This window comes from Pyxicephalus adspersus, chromosome 1 (assembly GCF_032062135.1).
Source record: "Pyxicephalus adspersus chromosome 1, UCB_Pads_2.0, whole genome shotgun sequence".
Taxonomy (NCBI): Eukaryota; Metazoa; Chordata; class Amphibia; order Anura; family Pyxicephalidae; genus Pyxicephalus; species Pyxicephalus adspersus.
The window spans coordinates 29,367,163-29,386,786 of NC_092858.1; the positions used below are offsets into that span (position 1 = coordinate 29,367,163).

Consider the following 19,624-nt stretch of genomic DNA (forward strand, 5'->3'; position numbering starts at 1 on the left):
GTTTAAAAAAATATTTCCACATTTTTCATAAAAGTGTGTGTTCCAGGTACAAACATCCCACACATTTTGTAGTTTTAGTTACTAAATTCTTAACATGTTTTGTTCCAGCAAAGTTTAAGTCTCCAGGTTCTATAAAAGGGACTGCAATTTTCCAATGGTTCAGAGAGGTCTTTTATTGACAGTCACGGCTGTATTCTTGGCAGGTGGATGTTACCCCAGCCACTGATAGGTAGAGTTTTCCGTCAGGACAGACACAGACTTCATAGAGGTCCTGAGAACTTCCAGGGTTAGTCTTTGATCCTTGAGGCAGTTTTGGCATTAATATTTTTTCAGCATCTAGAACAACCTGTAAAAGAAAAGAAATTAGTGACTGCAATTAGATTGCAAATGTGATGAAACTGTTGCTATACTTGACTTGAGGTCTGTTTTAATTTGAGTGTAACGTCTGTTCTAGGTTCTTCTTTCCTCTACTACAGCTCAACTGAGAAACTGTGTAAAAACTGATTTTTTTTTTACTTTGAATGCCCTCTAAGGGCTTACTTTCTGCAATGTATGGTATTTAGACCTGTACATGGGGGGCTGATCTGCCTACTGATTTTATTGTCAGTTGTCTGACAAGCGATGGCCATAGACATGAGTAAACATTTAAACACGCAGACACAATCATCAACCTGGTTTGCATCTCTGCTCTTCTGGTAATTCACCAAAGCAGCAGGCTATGTAACTAGTTGGCAGACAACAAGATTATTGCCTAAGTCTGTATATCTTCTGGTTGGGATGAAGCTGATGAGCTTTCTGCTGATTTGAAACTAAGCAGAGCTTACCCATTTACAGGATAGAGATAGATAACGACATGGGTTTCTGCCCAAAAAAGAAACTATGTTGGTTGAAAACCCAATTGTAAAAAAAAGTATTCCAACTGAAATTTAGATCTATTTAAAGCTAAAAACACATCATCAGGACAATCTTTTTTTAAATTAATATCTGTAATTATTATTATTATATGAGTATACGGTTATCTGCCTACCTATTATCTTCCAAAATTGCAGTCCTATAGGCTAGTTGTTTTCCTGCCCTTGTGTGGTTTCAATAAAAAAGTCTCCTTTTCAGCCTTCCAGCTCCCTGTACCTCCACCTGCAGACCTGGAACTCCTCCACCTGTTTCCTGGTATAGTGTTATTTTTTTGTTGTTATCTGTGTTGTTCTATCTGTTCTTGAACTTCTTCCATCTTCTCCTCCATCTGCCATCAGACTGCTCTCACATAAGTACATTCATTCTGTCTGCCCTCTTCCATGATGCCATCAGACTCCTTACTTATGAGAACTCACTGTCATCCTCTGCCCCACGCTGTCATTAGATTCCTCTCCCATGAGTGCTAGCTGCCATCTTCTGTGCCCTCCACCATGCTGCCATCCTATCTCTTGAGTACCTACATTTTACCATTTATGTGCCTACTTGCTGCTCTCCTTTTCTCCTCTGTGTCTGGTCTTTGGTATCAACTCCCATTCTCTACATGGTTTTCAGTCTCTATTCTCCCTCCATCACAGTACCTGTGTCCCCACTCTCCTTTGCTTTCTGTGCTTGCTCTCCAGCTTCCTTCGACTGCACCGTGGTCCCAGACCCTTATACCTCTTAGCCTGCTCTCCATTCCTCAAACTCATTGTATTCTTTTATTCTGCCCTCCTTCATTATTGCTCTGTGGTCCCCACTCCTATCTCTTTCTGTATCTGATCTTTGATTTCATTCTATTCTCCTGAGCATGTTCTCCCATCCCCACTCTCCTTTTTAGCTGTACCTACTATCTGGTCCCCACTTGTCTCATTCTCTCCTGTCTGCTTCTGTCCTATGGTTTCCACTACTTTAGTTTGTAAATTTTCTCTCTGATTTCTGCTGTCCAGTGAAAGTGGGAATCATTCTATATAGTTACATTTATCTAAGCTGGATATTGTTTTATTATAGGAGTGGCTGGGGCCTTCATTTACCTCGCCAATCCCAGATTCTTATTTTTATCGTTCTATTTTCTCTTCACACGGAGTTTAGTGAAACACAACTGCTTACTTATTTTTATATGAATACAAACTTCAAAACAGTTTTTATAGACACTCTAAACATTTTTAGTATGTGGGGTACCGCTATTTAGTAAGGGAATGAAAAACACCTCAAACAAAGTAACAGCAGCAAGTTAAAGTATACCACAGAGAATGTTCTACTTTCTAGCAGCAATGTGTTGAAAACACTGTGTGAATTTGAGTTAATATTCACATTTACCAGCATGCAATGTTTTGCCTTCAGAACAGACGCTATACATTTTATACACTTCCAAGTTGTGTACAGGACACATTGTGCACCAGGGTAGGGTCGGGGGTAACACAATACCTCTTCAATATGTAACACAAAATATCATTGTCGATTGTAAATGCAAAATCTACCTGTGTGGGAGCTTTGCTATTAAATTATTTTGCCTTTTTGATGAGTATTCATTGTATCCCTAGGCATAAATCAATGAATTCAGCACCCCCAGTTTAAATTGTTGTGTTTCTTTCACAGTGGACTATTTATTTTTGATTACAAACAGATTGTGCTACAGCCCCAATTCTTTGTTTATACATCTAAAGACTGGTAAGCTGCCCCGTATGAAACTTTTGTTCTTGGGTTTAGATACACTTTAGTCTTTCAATTTGTTTGAGTGATTGAATGTGAGTGATTGAATGTGAGTGATTGAATGTGAGTGATTGAATGTGAGTGATTCTTATCAAAATCACAATGGCAAGAAAATAATGGTTTTGATTGACTACGAGGAAGATTAGAAGTGGCTAGGAATGAGTGAACATTCTCATGTGTAATGCTACTAGTATTATTATGTAGTTAGGTTTTCCAATGTGCATATAATTGCCATGGGGTTATTTATTAGTACAAACTAATGAAAATAATTACATGAAGTTAACCTTCCCCCTTTATGTACACATATATTGGAATACTTTATACTCCCTTTAACTCTCTAGGATCTGGCAAAAACAGTTTTAGGCAGACCAAACCTTCATGTTTGGACAATGCAGAACCTTTCTGTAGTACATTTACTATTTTGCATTCTCCTGCCAGCCCCCCAAGAGCAGCAAACTTCACCCTAGGTTAGTGATCTTCCACGTGTTGCACTTGTGGTTGTAATACAGTTATTCCTCCAGAAAAAGGAAAGCAACTGCACAGCCAAATGGAACCACACAAGGAGCCACAACCAAGCGCAAAAAATGGTGCGCAACTACTCCTATTCAGTTCAGTGGGTACGGATGGGACCTTGATTCAGCCTGAAGCAGAATGCTGTGGTTAACCACTAGTCCTGAAATGGCCCCAAGTGTTGTAAAAATCATCCATTCCTATAAGTGTGTGTCAAGTTTTCCATTTATCCAGGTCATTGTATATCTGGTAGTAGTAAATATTACTAGATATTTTTATAAATGTTTTACATATATAAATTTTCTTTTTACATTTTGCCCATGCTATAGTGGAAATGGCCATCATGAGCAGTTCTTTTTTTATAATTTTCCACAAAATTATAAACTATGGCTTTTTACATTTTATTTTTATGAAATGCTGAAACCGAAAGGCAGAAGAAGCTATTCCTAGGAGCAAATCCATCCATACTAATACACCAGGGTGGCCCACTATAAAAGGTGAATGCTTTCCTTAAGATGTGGGGAAAAGACTTGAAGAGTATATTTATAGGTTTATGTGTAGATTGGTGGTAATAAGGAGAATTAACCACAGAAAAAGAACATTTTTTGGAGGATTTGGACACAGGGCTCTTGGATATGCACACTGATTCTATTAAGAATATTCTTGTGTCTGGGAATGGTTGCATCTTTGTAATGATATTTTTTGTTTGTATTATTTGTGGTGTCTTTTTATTATTGCTTACCTAGTGCTGTGCTTTATACCCTTTTAATGTAGAATTTTAAAATGATACCCTTACTAAGGTGTCTTTTAGGATTAATTAAGAGAGAATGAAAGTTTTGCACTTATGTTAAAATTGTTCATCTAGATAATAAAGGGTTTATGTGTGTTTATTTTATTATGTATAGTATTATGCTTGTTTATCTATGTTTGTGTAATATAAATAATTAGAGAAATTTTTATATATTTATTAGGATCACCAACCATGCCATCATTGCTGTGAAATTTGATGTCCTTCCTTGAGAGAGCCTCAATGTCACCAGTCTGTGCCTTGATGTAGACTCCCTTAGGGGCGTCCATGGACAAAGATCGAGTAGGTGACTCCAGTCTGAAAGATAACAATTTTAGGTATTTTGATTAATCTTTATACTTGCCGTCATTCAAAATGTTTTTATTTAAAATCTATGGCTTGAAAATGGAATATATATAATTTCGGGCTAAGGTAAAGTTTGCCAATTTTTTCAGTAATCAGTTGATTTGTATGGTAGCTTTAAAAGAAAAGGAAGATTTTGGGGCAGAAAAATACAGTAACCACCTCTGATGAAGTGCCGAATCTTGTTCCCGCTCAGCTGAGTCCCAGGAGCCAATAATTTGAAGGAATAGATTCCAGCCCCCTTTCTCTAAAAGTTTGGGCTCATAGCAGCCATATTGTGAGTTTGTATTGGAGCAGCCGGGGGAAGCTGATAGTTTGGTGTAGGACGCTGATATATTTCGTCTTTTATTTCCATTATAAAGCCACTCTCACATTCTTGTTTTTTCTATATGCTACATAACAAACTGGCCATTACAAGGAGCTCAATCATATAGGAAGGGAATTGTTTCATTGTACAAACAGACTTTGTGAGCAGTAAAGGCTGGCCATTGTGTACCCATTATACTTGATTTATGAATAAAACTATTCTTTTTATGTATGATGTATTATGGAAGTGATTACAGCTTCTCTTTCTAAGAAGACAATGAACAGGGGATAGAATAAATGAGACTGTGTACAATGACAAGCAGGTATTTTATGGGCAGACTTGTATTCTTTAATTAGATAAAATGTATATCAGGGCAAAATATAATACATAAAAACACATTAACATTTTCCCATGTTTTACCACTTTAAAGACACTGAATGTGCAGTAAAATACATGTTGACCTAGAAAAAATACACCATAAACCCCTATATATGTTGTGAGCTGAGTGGCATCAGCCCTGAGCAGTTGCCTTTTAGTAAATTGTTTAAAATTCTGCACTATTCTGTTTGTCATAATATAAAGGTAATTTATTAGGTCCTAAATAATAGCTATAACTGTGATTTTGCTCTTTAAGATAATGCCTAGAGCTCAGATCACTATAACTGCAAATTACCTTTTTCAATGACAGATAAACAAACTATGCCATTCTGTTCTGGAGAGGGGAGAGAGGACGAGCAAATGGCCCTCCTCTGTGCTCTCCTCCATAGTCATTCCTAATCTGTCCTTCATCAGTTCACTAGGGTGGATTGATGAACGATGTCAGGGAACCACTGTAAACATGTCAGGTTTTTGCCCGAGATGAGCAAAACCATCAATCTTCAGTGACAATCATCTGTGTATTTGTAACTTTACACCTAAACTTTTACACAATTTAACTTTGAGAGTCAGTAAAGTTGCCATCAAATATAAGATAGAGAATGAAAAGCATATATCTTGCATTGTTGGACCTATTCCTTTGTTTTGTTTTAATATTCCTTATTGTTGATTTTACCCTGCTTTGGAAACATAAACTTGATGCAAGCAAAATACTCCGAATTCACAACAATGATATGATTGGAGATACGCTAACAAATTGATTTACTCCTGAGTTCTAATATATTGACAGCGCAATAAAGAGTCAGCCCTGGTGTTTGCCAGCCCATAAAAGTGCCAAACAAAATTCAAGAGCAATGTAAAAGCTATAAAATTAGCAAAAACAAATAAAAACAAGACCTAATAATGATGAAGAATGAAAACTGAAATAAATAATGCTCCAGATGCTAAGTCGCACAGTTCAAACTGTTGGCAGGATTTTGTGGCAGATGGGGAAGTAATATCTAGACGCATTAAAAGGAACAATGATAGATAAAAATTCAATGAATGAAGCGGCAATGCAACAAAGGTCATTATAGTATGACTACAGAGGATTTTTATTTATTAATTATTCATTTATTAGTATTTATTTATTTTAATATTTTATTATTTATTTATGTATTTATAAATATTATTTTTATTATTATTAATATTAATTTTGAATTATTTATTTAAATTCTGCAGAAAGCTATTACCGTATTTTTTGCCGTATAAGACGCACTTTTTCTTCCCCAAAACTGGGGGGGAAAAGTTGGTGCGATTATGGACTCAACATTATTATGACTTAAGAATCTAAAAAAATTTGGCTGAAAAAACATAAGATGATCAAAAGATGATCTAAACACACCCGGGCTTCCAGCATATCCCAGATTTGGGAAATTTCCAATGAAATCCTCATGATCACTTATGTCAGCCTATAATAGTTTACTATTTTTCATATGTATAAATTTTCTACACAGATTTGCAAGTCTTGTAATGAGAATGTCACCAACCTTCCAACAAAACCTGAGTAGCAGTGCACTCAGTACTGGATTTGGAATATCATTTAGTGCCATCAGCTGTCCAATGCATATGTTGGTTCTTGTGGGGACATTCATTCATGTTGATGGCATAATTTTTAGATCAGTATGAGACATTTCTGTGACCATTCAGAATTCCTTGGCAGGTGAATGTGAACCACATTAGACTTCCTTCTGATCTGCTTTATGGATTTTTTGCATTCCTTAGACCGATATGGGTATGTAAATCTGAATGGAGTGAACAAAAGCCTTCTAACACAGACCCTAAATGGGTTTCCACTCCATGAGTTACAATCGCCATATAAAAAAGTGTTACTTGTTATGTATAATGCATACCTGAGTTGCTTGGGTGAATCAGTTCTAACTAAAGGAGTAGCTTTTTTTGAGAACCAGTGCTGTGGTGCGAATGAATGGCGAATTGCCAGCTGCCAGAAGCCACGTAGATTTGGAACCGAGTTCGGTCTAAGTATATTTAAAGTACCTCTAAATTGCAGTGATGTCACTTGTAACCTCTTTCTATGCACAGCTCCAGGACTGGAGCCATCCCTACTTTCTGGAATTCCTCCTTTCATCCCATTAGGCTTACAGAGCTCCCTTTAGTAGCTTACCTACAAATCCCCATGAATGTAACAAAATAATAGGAATAGGAAGAAACATGTAAAAATGTGAAATGTAAACCTAAGGAGACACTTCAATTTTAACACAGCTAGAATTTCCCTTTAAGAATTACAAAGGCAAATACTTTCAGAGAAAAACGAAAGGTTCTAATAAATTACTGACAATCCTGGCAAATTACATCTGTGCTGTAAATATAATTATGACCTAATGAGTTTGCAATCACTATCGAATAGATAGCGGAAGCTGCAAAGCAAAGACTGGTAATAGAAAAGACTACTTGAAATGTTTTACGACTGACAGATCTGATAGAGAATTACAAGCAAAGAGCACATTGACCTTATTTTTATAATACAATGACTGGTAGGATAATTAAAAAAAAGCCAAGGGCCCTACTGAAAATAATTGAATTTGTCAAGGTACAGATGTTGTCACGCTACTTATCATGTTTAAATAATATTAATTATCTTTTCAGCCAGCAGTGAACCAGAAGTGGAGCACTCTTACCTTGAGAAAAACTCATACAAGGATTGATGATTTGTGGTGAACAATGTCCCAGGTCACAAAGTTCTGAAATTACCTTACAATGTCAGTCTCTCAATAGGCTTCCTATTCTACTGGGTTGATTTACTAAAGCTGTACAATGTTGACTATGTCAAGAGAAACTTTGTTTACTACCAGCAACCAATCATGGGCAGCCGACTTTGATAAGAACATCCTTGAGCAAAAATTAGCCAAGTTTTGGGTATAAATGGTTTCAATAGTATTAGTCTATATTTCATTTTATTACACTTTACTTTTTTCTTCTTTAAAAAAATGCTTATTGGGTTCATTGGGTTTATGTTGGTGGCATCAGTGGTTTCACATCAGTGTGAGACACCTCGGAGACCATTCAGAATTTCTTGACAGGTATATTTGACCCACAATAGACTTCCTTCTGATCTGCTTTATGGATGGTTTGCATTTCTTAGACCTATAAGTAAATGTAAACCTGACTGAGGTGAATAAAAGACTTAAAACAGACCCTGAAAGGGTTTCCATTCTTTGTTGGCACGCCAAGGTGTTACAATCTCCATATGTATGTAACATTCATACCTGAGTTGCTTGGATGAATCTGCTCTAACTAGAGGAGTTTCCACCGAGTGTTCAAACAAAGCACCTTCCGGTCCTGAAACAAGAACACAATCATGTATAGTTTAAATTAAACTTTATTGATCACATATTTATTTCTGTATTATTCAGGATTAGTTTCAGAGTAGATCTGATTGGATAAAAGCCTAAAGAACACAAGTTGGTGCAGGAATTGGAGTCATTAGGATTCACCACTCACAGGACTCATGATATAGAGAAGTTCACCTGGTGGGTTTTGGAATTTCTGGCCATAGAGGAAAACACAATCAACTGACCATTTCATGGTAAAGACAGTTTAAATTGGATGCGTCTTATATTCCGGAGCGTCTTATACAGCGAAAAATACAGTATATGGTGCCATTCTTTTCAGGATTCTCCTGTCAGATCAGACAGAGCTTCACCCAGAAGATTTGACTATGGAGGAGTGAGAAATGATTTCCATGATACGTGTCCAATACAACTAGGCTCCAGTAGCAGAAGATACCCTCATGTCCATATAGTCAACCAGGGGTTTGCTGCTCCATATAGTCATTGGGAAATGTGCTACTAAGCAGGTCAGTATATGTGCTTTTTGTCATTTTATTTCGTACCCTGTGCTAATTTGGAAGTTTTTTTTACAGGACACAATGTGTAGTGTTTCCATTTTCTTCATGAAGATGTTCAGGGTTTATCAAGTAAACCATGTTATCCACTATAGGGATAGGTTCTTAACCCTATTTATGTTTAATGGACATTTGAGATGTGAGGTCTACAACATAAGACTGACCCATACACAGGGAGGCAAGCAATGCAACTAAATTGACATTGATTGTCACAATTGGTTTTTATTGCTCAGTCCTGTACTAAGAAGATAATTGGGTTGTTGGCCCTGAGAAGAGAGACTTCACCATTCATACACTGAGCTAAACAGAATAGAATATTACGACACATGAAAAGCATATTTTTAGATACCTTATACAGACCTGTGAACAGAAAAAGAAATCAAAAAAGAAAATCAGGAACTGACTTATTGTTACTATTGTTTTAGTCAAAGATAATCACCATTTCAAAAAGCAAAATGCATTCCTGATTATGGACTCAACATTATTATGACTTAAGAATCTAAAAAAATTTGGCTGAAAAAACATAAGATGATCAAAAGATGATCTAAACACACCCGGGCTTCCAGCATATCCCAGATTTGGGAAATTTCCAATGAAATCCTCATGATCACTTATGTCAGCCTATAATAGTTTACTATTTTTCATATGTATAAATTTTCTACACAGATTTGCAAGTCTTGTAATGAGAATGTCACCAACCTTCCAACAAAACCTGAGTAGCAGTGCACTCAGTACTGGATTTGGAATATCATTTAGTGCCATCAGCTGTCCAATGCATATGTTGGTTCTTGTGGGGACATTCATTCATGTTGATGGCATAATTTTTAGATCAGTATGAGACATTTCTGTGACCATTCAGAATTCCTTGGCAGGTGAATGTGAACCACATTAGACTTCCTTCTGATCTGCTTTATGGATTTTTTGCATTCCTTAGACCGATATGGGTATGTAAATCTGAATGGAGTGAACAAAAGCCTTCTAACACAGACCCTAAATGGGTTTCCACTCCATGAGTTACAATCGCCATATAAAAAAGTGTTACTTGTTATGTATAATGCATACCTGAGTTGCTTGGGTGAATCAGTTCTAACTAAAGGAGTAGCTTTTTTTGAGAACCAGTGCTGTGGTGCGAATGAATGGCGAATTGCCAGCTGCCAGAAGCCACGTAGATTTGGAACCGAGTTCGGTCTAAGTATATTTAAAGTACCTCTAAATTGCAGTGATGTCACTTGTAACCTCTTTCTATGCACAGCTCCAGGACTGGAGCCATCCCTACTTTCTGGAATTCCTCCTTTCATCCCATTAGGCTTACAGAGCTCCCTTTAGTAGCTTACCTACAAATCCCCATGAATGTAACAAAATAATAGGAATAGGAAGAAACATGTAAAAATGTGAAATGTAAACCTAAGGAGACACTTCAATTTTAACACAGCTAGAATTTCCCTTTAAGAATTACAAAGGCAAATACTTTCAGAGAAAAACGAAAGGTTCTAATAAATTACTGACAATCCTGGCAAATTACATCTGTGCTGTAAATATAATTATGACCTAATGAGTTTGCAATCACTATCGAATAGATAGCGGAAGCTGCAAAGCAAAGACTGGTAATAGAAAAGACTACTTGAAATGTTTTACGACTGACAGATCTGATAGAGAATTACAAGCAAAGAGCACATTGACCTTATTTTTATAATACAATGACTGGTAGGATAATTAAAAAAAAGCCAAGGGCCCTACTGAAAATAATTGAATTTGTCAAGGTACAGATGTTGTCACGCTACTTATCATGTTTAAATAATATTAATTATCTTTTCAGCCAGCAGTGAACCAGAAGTGGAGCACTCTTACCTTGAGAAAAACTCATACAAGGATTGATGATTTGTGGTGAACAATGTCCCAGGTCACAAAGTTCTGAAATTACCTTACAATGTCAGTCTCTCAATAGGCTTCCTATTCTACTGGGGGGTGGGATGAAGAATATGTAAATATCCTATCAATATCCTACAAATTGTGCTTTACTACAGCGTTATTATTATTAATAATAAACATTTATATAGAGCCAACATATTATGCAGCACTATACATAGTGTTTGAATAGGTAGGTCGGTAGGTGAGGTAGAAGTTGGACCCACCTAAATACTTAATAAACTATGTCATCATCATAAAATAATTTGTATCATTCAGCTACCATAAGTGCAAAACATATATTATGGCTTTGCCTTCTTCCAGCATTGACTTTCTTTGCAGTCAGTCCCATTACATCTCAGATCCACAGAAAGTACATTCTGGAATAATTCTCTCTGCCAGGCACTGGGAACGTGGGTCAGAATAGGGAGCAAATAGTTTTGTAACACTCACAAGCCATCCCATACTCCTGGGGGAGGTCTGCATAGGAGATGATTTTCACTTAGACCCACTAGCCCTACTAATATTATTTCTACTGGCTTAGACAGTTATCTTTTTTACTCCTTTTTATTAAAAGTTAAGCTCTTATCAAGATTTAGGAATGCATAGGCTGAATAGATATAGAGCTGATCTATCAGGGGTACACATGGTGGGTAGGTTACTGCTCATTATCAAACTGCACAAGACATTCTAATAAAGTTTATTCATGGAATCCAGGCAGATATTTAAACACACAGATCAAGTTTGTAAAAGGTAACTGTGTTACTTGCCAAAGATTTTGCCTTCATATACATACCTACCTTCATACCTGCCTTCATATATACCTTCCATGAAAATAGAACATCTGGTTTATTAAAAGCCCCCCCACTCCTCAAAAGTCATATTGCTTACAAATATAATTTAAAAATAAAGATGTTGCTAAAAAGAAAAATCCAAATCTCACCTACTTGCTATTGAGAGGTAGAAGTGACATCATTATGCCTCACTAGTGTCTTCTGGAATAGCTGGGGGCATAAAGCCCCAGTGCAGAATTCAATATATTTCAGGAAAATATTCCCATTGGATTTTGAGTGCCCAGCTATTCCAGGAGGCAACAGTGAACCGGGAGCACATTACCACTTTCATGGCAATATTAAGCTTCAACCCAGGACTGTCCATTGCCTTATTTATTTTCCACCACTAGATGTCCTCAGTCTAATGCAATATTCGTTCAGACTACTTCCTCTGATTACCATTGTCAGCAAAGTGAGTGGCTTCTTGTGCTTCTACATTTCACATTGGACCCCAGCTGTACATAAACTTTAAAAGGCTGATACCAGGGTAAATTATACTACTCTAATTTAAATTGAATATTTAATGACGTAGAGTGCTGCTTTTATTTGTGTTTTTATATTTGTAAAAAATACTTAGAGCATTATTATGATCCTCATTACATAGGCAGCATACTGTTTAGAAGTATAGACTCTAGAATAGCCTTTCTCAATTTTTTTACCCCAGAGGAACCATTTAAATTATTAAAGGGTTACATTAAACAAATAAACCTAATTAATTGGGCACCAGTGGAATAAATGGTCTTTTCAGCTGGAAGAATGAAGATAGATTATCATAAGAGAACCTTGGTGAACCAGAAAACCTCAAATCATGCCCTGTGTTTAAACTGCAGTCAAAGTAATTTTTTTTGCTTTCCCCTGGGTTAACTATGTCTATAGGGTTTTATCTGGGATATACTGGTTTGTAGCATATTTACTTCCCTGTGGTTGAACTTGGGACTTTTCCAACCTGCCATTCTATGTAAATCTAGCTTTTTTTCTGCTTAAATAGCGAGTTGCAGACATGCATTCGGATAGGAAATGTATGCACCTGCTATTTAAATGCAAACATGTATAACTTTGATACCTAAAAAGTTCCACGTTTTAGCATCATTTATTCTTCCTGATAAAATGCAGCATTTGAAACAAAATGCCCTTCAACAAGACCCCTTAAAATGGAGTTTGTATGGTTAGCTTGGAAGGAACTCGAATACTTGAACCCGTTTGTGTTTCCAAAAAACTAACAAAGACTTAAATGAAATCAGCAGTCTATGTAAAAAACATTTCTTGCAAATTACAGTTATCATAAAATAATTCTCATCTGAAAAAAGCACAATGTTCCGTCCATTGCTCTCCTTTACACACATCCTTTATACACAGGCCAGTTTATGGCACCAGCGTGCAGTTCAGATTTTTCCTTCTTTTAAAAAGTAAAAAGCATGCAGCAACAACTGTGATTATGACAAAGATTTCTCCTAATGGCTTTGGCACATGAATGGAATAAACATAAAGTGTATATTTACCAGATTTCTCACACTGGTGCTTTTAATGTGTGTACTGGGAATGCAGCTTAGATTTTATTTTTAAAATGACTTTAAGATGTCGATAGAGTTTCAGTATTTTGTGTCTAGAGGAAATTGCATTTAATTATTAGTTGTCCTTATTCTAAAATATAGTGTGCCTGGTTGGTGCTCTGATTTTCTGCCTTTAATACCTTCAGATTGAGTATACAGCTCAGGTGTTCACCTCACTGCGGCCAGATATCTGCATCCTTGTTTCAGGTGTGTGATTAAAACTACTGAAGCCATAAATCGTTTCCTTCTTCTGTCCCTTGTATTTTTTTTTTTTTTTTAGAAATTCCTAATTTAAAATGTTTATAAGAGTTGAATGTTGTCCAAGTGAAGTGGCCGCTCCCCAGTCTTCTGTCTAGACCTATTTTAATTCAACACTTATAGTTCACCTTTGTCCATGTTTTGGGAGGTTCTTTACAAGACAACGAGGCAAAATAATTTCAGCCTGTATGGTTCCATTGTGAAATATTAGAAATCTAAATTACAAGGCAAACATCTGTTTCGTGTTACACACCTGTGACTCTCAGTTTGTCAGTCCCAACTAAAACTTCTTTGTTATCCACAGAAAACAGCATTTTTCCTTTGTCTGAGTTTATCAGGAATTGTTGACCATGGGTTTCTATCACCTTGGGACCTGGGAAGAACAATACAAAACAAATATATAATATATATATTTAAAATATTATGATAAAATGTAAATCATTGATCAAAGCATCATTTTATTAGCTGCATTTATCTGTTTTGCAGGTCCCTTTGCCTCTATAAAGAATGAAACTACCATGTTGAAATTCATCTAGAAAACACTACACATTTTTGGTACATTCCCCTGGGCCCAGAAGGAGTGTGTATAGTGCAGTCAGTGGGTAGCAAGAAAAGGCAATTTTTTCTTAAACAAACTGTATATGCTCTAATATAAACCTCCTTGCTTGAATCAAGTAGTCAAATGCTAGGCGCTTCTTTGGATCACCAACTGGAGGTCCTCTGACATGCTCCTCCATACCCGGAAGTGTCGGGTATTTTGGCAGTATTGAGACAACTGTGAAGGTAGAATGAGCATCAGAAGAGCACTAGTAAGAAAAGTACTTACAGGACTCTGAAAAACAAACAATCCTCTGTTTTAATGCTACTGACTGACAACATAATGTCTATAATTACCTTTAAATGAAACAATAGCATTGCAAAGTTTATTGTTATGACGGGAATGGGATATTTTTATTGTGAATTACACTTATTCTATCATGTATCTTTTGTAACTTGAAGGCACTCAAATCCTTAATAAGCCTCTCAATAAATACAATTATCTATTGCTATTATCTGAAAATTACAAGTCAATTTATACAATGTTGTCCCCTGAGGATGCAGACAAATGCAATCAGTATAGGAGAAATGTTCATGACAAGTAATATGTCCTAGTGGTATCATTTACATTACCTGTAATCTGGCTCATTTACAAGTCAATATTAAACAATATGCTAAATTAGTGTACATTTGATATTCAGAGTCCTTGTTTTTTGTCTGTGTTATTGCCATGAATGTTAATGGTGATTCTGATCCTTCTAAAAGCCTGACAAGATTGCTTGATGAGGTTGAAATACCAGTACAGTTATGCAGGCTAACTTAATAAGTACATAATTAAAGCAGCATATGTACTAATCCAATTGACGTATTCTAAATAAATTGGTCTCACTCTCGGCCACTTCACTCCTGCTGTAAGTGGAGAAAGGAGGGTAAAGCTCAAGTAGGCTGAATACATTCTAGACTCTTAAAAAATGTTTTCAAAATCTTGCATTTCTTTAAAAAGCAGCCAAAGCCAAAGAAGAAAATAAACTTTCCCCAGCCAGTGGTAAAGACTGAAGTGGAAACCTGCAGCCTCCTGGGATATATACATCATAAAAACCCAGGAGGCTGTGGCTGCTCCTGCTGATGCCTGATCATGGGTCATAAAGGGCTTTTCTGGAATGTATAAAAAAAGTGTTGCTCTCACTGCTGTGATGCAGCTACCTGATCCTGAGCTTGTGCAGCAAGAACCACAAAGTCCAGAACCAGAAGAAAACAAAAGAAAATGGGCATGTCCGCTGTCCTGTCCATGCTGGACATCGTGGGACCTACTGGATTTAGTTTGCAGAGGGAACAATGACATTTCATCCCTAAAGGTAAGTGGTATTTTTGTTTTTTTTCTTGAAAGTTCTGCTAAAACTGTTGTATAATTATTATTATTTTTATTAATAAACAGGATTTATATAGCCTCAACATATTAAGCAGCGCTGTACATTACATAGGGGTTGCAAATAACAGAGAGATAGTGACAAAAGAGGAGGAGAGGACCCTGCCCCCAAGAGCTTATAATCTAGGAGGTGGGGAAAGTATTACACAATAGGAGGGGAGATATGGTGGGAGGTAGTGGGGGTTTAGGAGAAAAGATGGGTTTTATGCGCTGTTTTAAATAAGGAGAAAGTAGGAGCAAACCAAATAGGCCATGGAAGACCATTCCAGAGAGTTGGGGGAGCTCTAGAAAAGTCTTGGAGCTGTACATGTAACAAGGTTATGAGTGAGGAAGTCATTAGTAGGTCAATGGAGGAGCGAAGAGAGTGGCTAGGGGAGTATTTTTTTACCAGGTCTGAAAGGTAAGTGGGAAAAGAACTGTGAACTTTTGTATGGCCAGATTGAAATATTATTCTTGTTAATTGACTGTGTCTATTAGCTTACGAGTACCAACTCAAGAAGAACCTCCTAGATTGTAAGCTCTTCGGGGCAGGGTTTTCTGCTCCTGTGTCACTGTCTGTATTCCTTTGCAATTTGCAACCCCTATTTAATGTACAGCGCTGCATAATATATTGGCACTATATAAATCATGTATATTATTAATATTCATAATTATAATAATAATAATAAGTTCCCTAACACACTTCACCTTGAATGTCACAGTTCTCTCCCCTTCTGTGAGTGTCAAATTACTGCATGTGCTGGCCAAGCTCCTTTCCCCTTTCCCTGACCTCCTTACCTAATATTTTATGTAACTCATGGCTTTTTGGATATTTCCAAGACAGAAGTTATTAAAAGTAAATACCATTAATAAAATATAAATGTTAAATGCACATTTACATTATTGTATAATTGTTGCTGAGATAAATGGTAAGGAGGTATGATCATGTATTAAATTCATTAAAATTCAGATTAGGTTTTCTGCTCTGAAAACCTAACCCAGAACATGAAAAGGGTTATCTTCCATGTTGGCATTGAAGAATCATGGAATCTTCAAGAACTGAATTATTGGGCCTAATTTATTACAGCGAAGCTGGGTGATCCAGCAAATCAGAAATTGATCTGGTCCAGAATTCAAAACACTTGCTAGCAGGAATAGGAAATCCATTCCAGGTTTGCTGGATCACCCAGCTTCACTGACGAAAGTGTATTCTCTCCAGCCTTGGACAGCTTTATTAAATCAGACCCATTGTCCCAGAAATAAAGAAAATCTAAACTGACGTGCCCACTCTTAACCGTTTACAGCATCAAACTAAATGTAATGATGATACAAACTTTCTAAAATGTAGGCTTCCCAATCACAGCAGCACTTTAAATCCAGATTTCAATATCTCATGTCTTCTTTAAATTATATAGAATGAACAATTGAAAATACTTTGCAAGAAAAAGTTTCTGCAATTTTGTCTAAAGAAACTCATTTATGAATGTCAGTCGAAGGTATCGGTCCTTTGAGTTATCAGAACGATCAATATGCAAAATATAAGCCGACAAACCTACAACACGCGACTCTGTCCTGCCACATCAGCATTCTCTTAACTTTCATGAAATTGCTCATTCAGAACCTTTCATAATCAAAGTTAATAAGTTTCCAGATAATTCAATAGACATTGTAATGCATCTTTTGTAATCGCCCCTGTATTAATTCACCAGTCCTAATGGACCAGCTCCATATTAATTAGAAAATAAGTGCAAAAAACTTTTGTAGAGTAAAAATCTAAATCAGAAAGACACACTGGGAATAAAAACAGGCTATTTGGCAAGATGGATTCTTAAAGACACTCATTTGAGATTCAGAGATGGAAGAAGCCTAATGAGATTATGATGTTCATCATTAAGTCAAGTTTTCAAACCTGGCTTAAGGGCGTTTCGTTAAGAATTACCCTCGGTGCAGGCTTCATTAATCCCGTGCAATCATTTTCAATAGTATCTTAATGAACCTATGTGTATTTAAAGGATATTTGGTTAAGCGAAAGCCCCAGTAAAAGTAAAAATTATAATTTCCCTACTTTAAGAGTAGACGTTATTTTAGATAATATGAGAGAATTTTGTAAAATAGTTGTTGCTGTCTAGATTATGTCATTGAAAAAAGAAGATTGCACAGTACGCTGTATTTGTTTTCATTAACCTAATGACGGCTTGGACGATTGTGACTAATACAGTATCCACCTGGCTGCTAGGGCTCACAAAACCTTCCTGCTGTTGACATCATGAAAAGTCCCCAAGGTTTCCATTTTATTAGGTTTCAATGGTAATCTGTCCAGATACTAAATAACTCATTATTTATAAATGAGAGAGCTCTATACCAGATGACCTCTTCTGCCACTCACAAGTGCAAGGTTAACAGGATTTAGAACTACTGGAAAATATTTGTAATAATGCTTATCTAAAGGCAGTGCAGTGTGCTTGCATTCTCATTAATAATTCTCATTATTATCTAGGTTTTTCTCTATGTCATATTAAGACAACACATGGAGATCTCTGCAAATATATGGGGTAATAAAATGGTGTAGGCATAAAGGTAAAATCTTTGTTCCTTTGGTCAGCATCTTTTAATGGAAGCTCGAAAGGATTTCCATCTCAGACAATAATCAAATAATATTAATAATAATAATGAAATATTAGAACTTAATATACTAATACATTTATTTACTTTTGAATTCTATTATTTCCCAATAAACAAAAATAAAATAAAATAAAGGTGAATAAAAATGCAACTCAGAATTACTTTAAAGCAACTCAGGAGCAACTCAAATTACAATTTTATCTCAATGTTTTGTGTAAAAAATTGGAATTTTATTCTAGAGAGCAACTCATGGGGTCAATGTGTGTGTACTCCATAAAACTAGTATATATAACTTTCACATCCTAAAATAACAGTCACATCAATGACCTTGCAACATTTATCAGATTTCACCTAGTAGATGTAAGAAACTTCTGTTTAATTATGTCTAAATTACACTTTTAATTCCTTCATTGTCTATCTCTGTTCTGCGGAGGCCAAAGCGGAATCTGAGGCCTAAAGGGCATTTCTTTTGTCCATTTATTACTCAGCTGTTACCTTTATTCAAGCCTTGTGAGTGGTAGTATGTTACAATTATTTGCTACTCACCCACATGCCTGTTGTCTTCTCTGCTTCATATTTACTCCAATGACTGTAGCCTATTATAATGCTAGCCACATGTGCATTTTGCTATATTGGCATCTATATGGTCAACTGGATCTGTGATTCTCTTATTTTCTGCTCACTCAAATGGGTTTCTCTGTTTTTATTATGTGATCCCATTTTTGATCAATCAAAGAGAACAAATTGACAAGTGCTGTTGACAATCATACATGATGACTATGTTTTGGTGTAATTGAAAATGACAAGTGGAAATTGAATAGCTCAAACAAATGGCCCAACTGATTCTTTGATAAAAAAAATGCAATACATATTTATTTTACTGGGAATATCAAGTTATTGAAAGTAATAAATAATGGAGTGGGCACTTTTAATTTGCAGCATTCCAATACAATTGTTGGGGTAAATAATTTGACTGCAAAGCAATGCAATAGACATGTAACAGTGAAAATGGTGCAGAGATTTTTGGCTTATGATAATGTCACAGTCGCTTCTATAGTATTGTTCCATCACTGGTTGGTGAGGATGAATTCCTTAACTGCTTCCTAACTGGCAAACAAGAGTCTCAGGACTTTTACCAGCAAAGGAGCACATTCACATCAGTGATTGCTAGTACATTGAGTCCAAAGACAAGACAATTAATGTAACATGGCTTTAGGAGACAAGTTACCATAAAGTTGCAGGTGGGTACTTTCGAGTGTTCCATTGGTACAGTAAACTTTTGCCAGATTTCCATTTGTGATAAATCTAGGTCGTTGTGCTGCTTCTTCCTCCCCTAGTTAGAGTTCCACCGTAAAGAGACTGCAAGAGGCTGATATCAGGTCAAATTCAGGTACTTACACTTCTTGCATACAAAATGTATTTAATTGTGTGTTAATTAATGCAGAGCTGCAATATTCAGTGTTATTTATATCTGCCTGGAGCTCTGGTTTAGAAAAAAAAAATGGTAGTGACTGGGACGTAGGGCCATAGCTTTTTTTCTTGTGCACTTTAATTTGTATTTTCCTGGTGCATGGATATTTTTTTTTAACATTCAGACCATATTTAAG

The 19,624-nt window shown here is 36.2% G+C and overlaps 1 protein-coding gene across 2 annotated transcripts in view; it reads right to left on the bottom strand.

Annotated features, from left to right (window-relative positions):
- The window catches only part of SGCG (sarcoglycan gamma), a gene marked incomplete in the record, with an annotated part of 119,838 nt that overhangs the window by 322 nt on the left and 99,892 nt on the right, over positions 1-19,624 (bottom strand). For both annotated transcript variants that reach the window (XM_072404950.1, XM_072404957.1), the window contains 4 exon segments: positions 2-346; positions 4,153-4,276; positions 8,270-8,342; positions 13,707-13,826. In XM_072404950.1, the coding sequence (XP_072261051.1) occupies positions 173-346; positions 4,153-4,276; positions 8,270-8,342; positions 13,707-13,826 (491 nt within the window).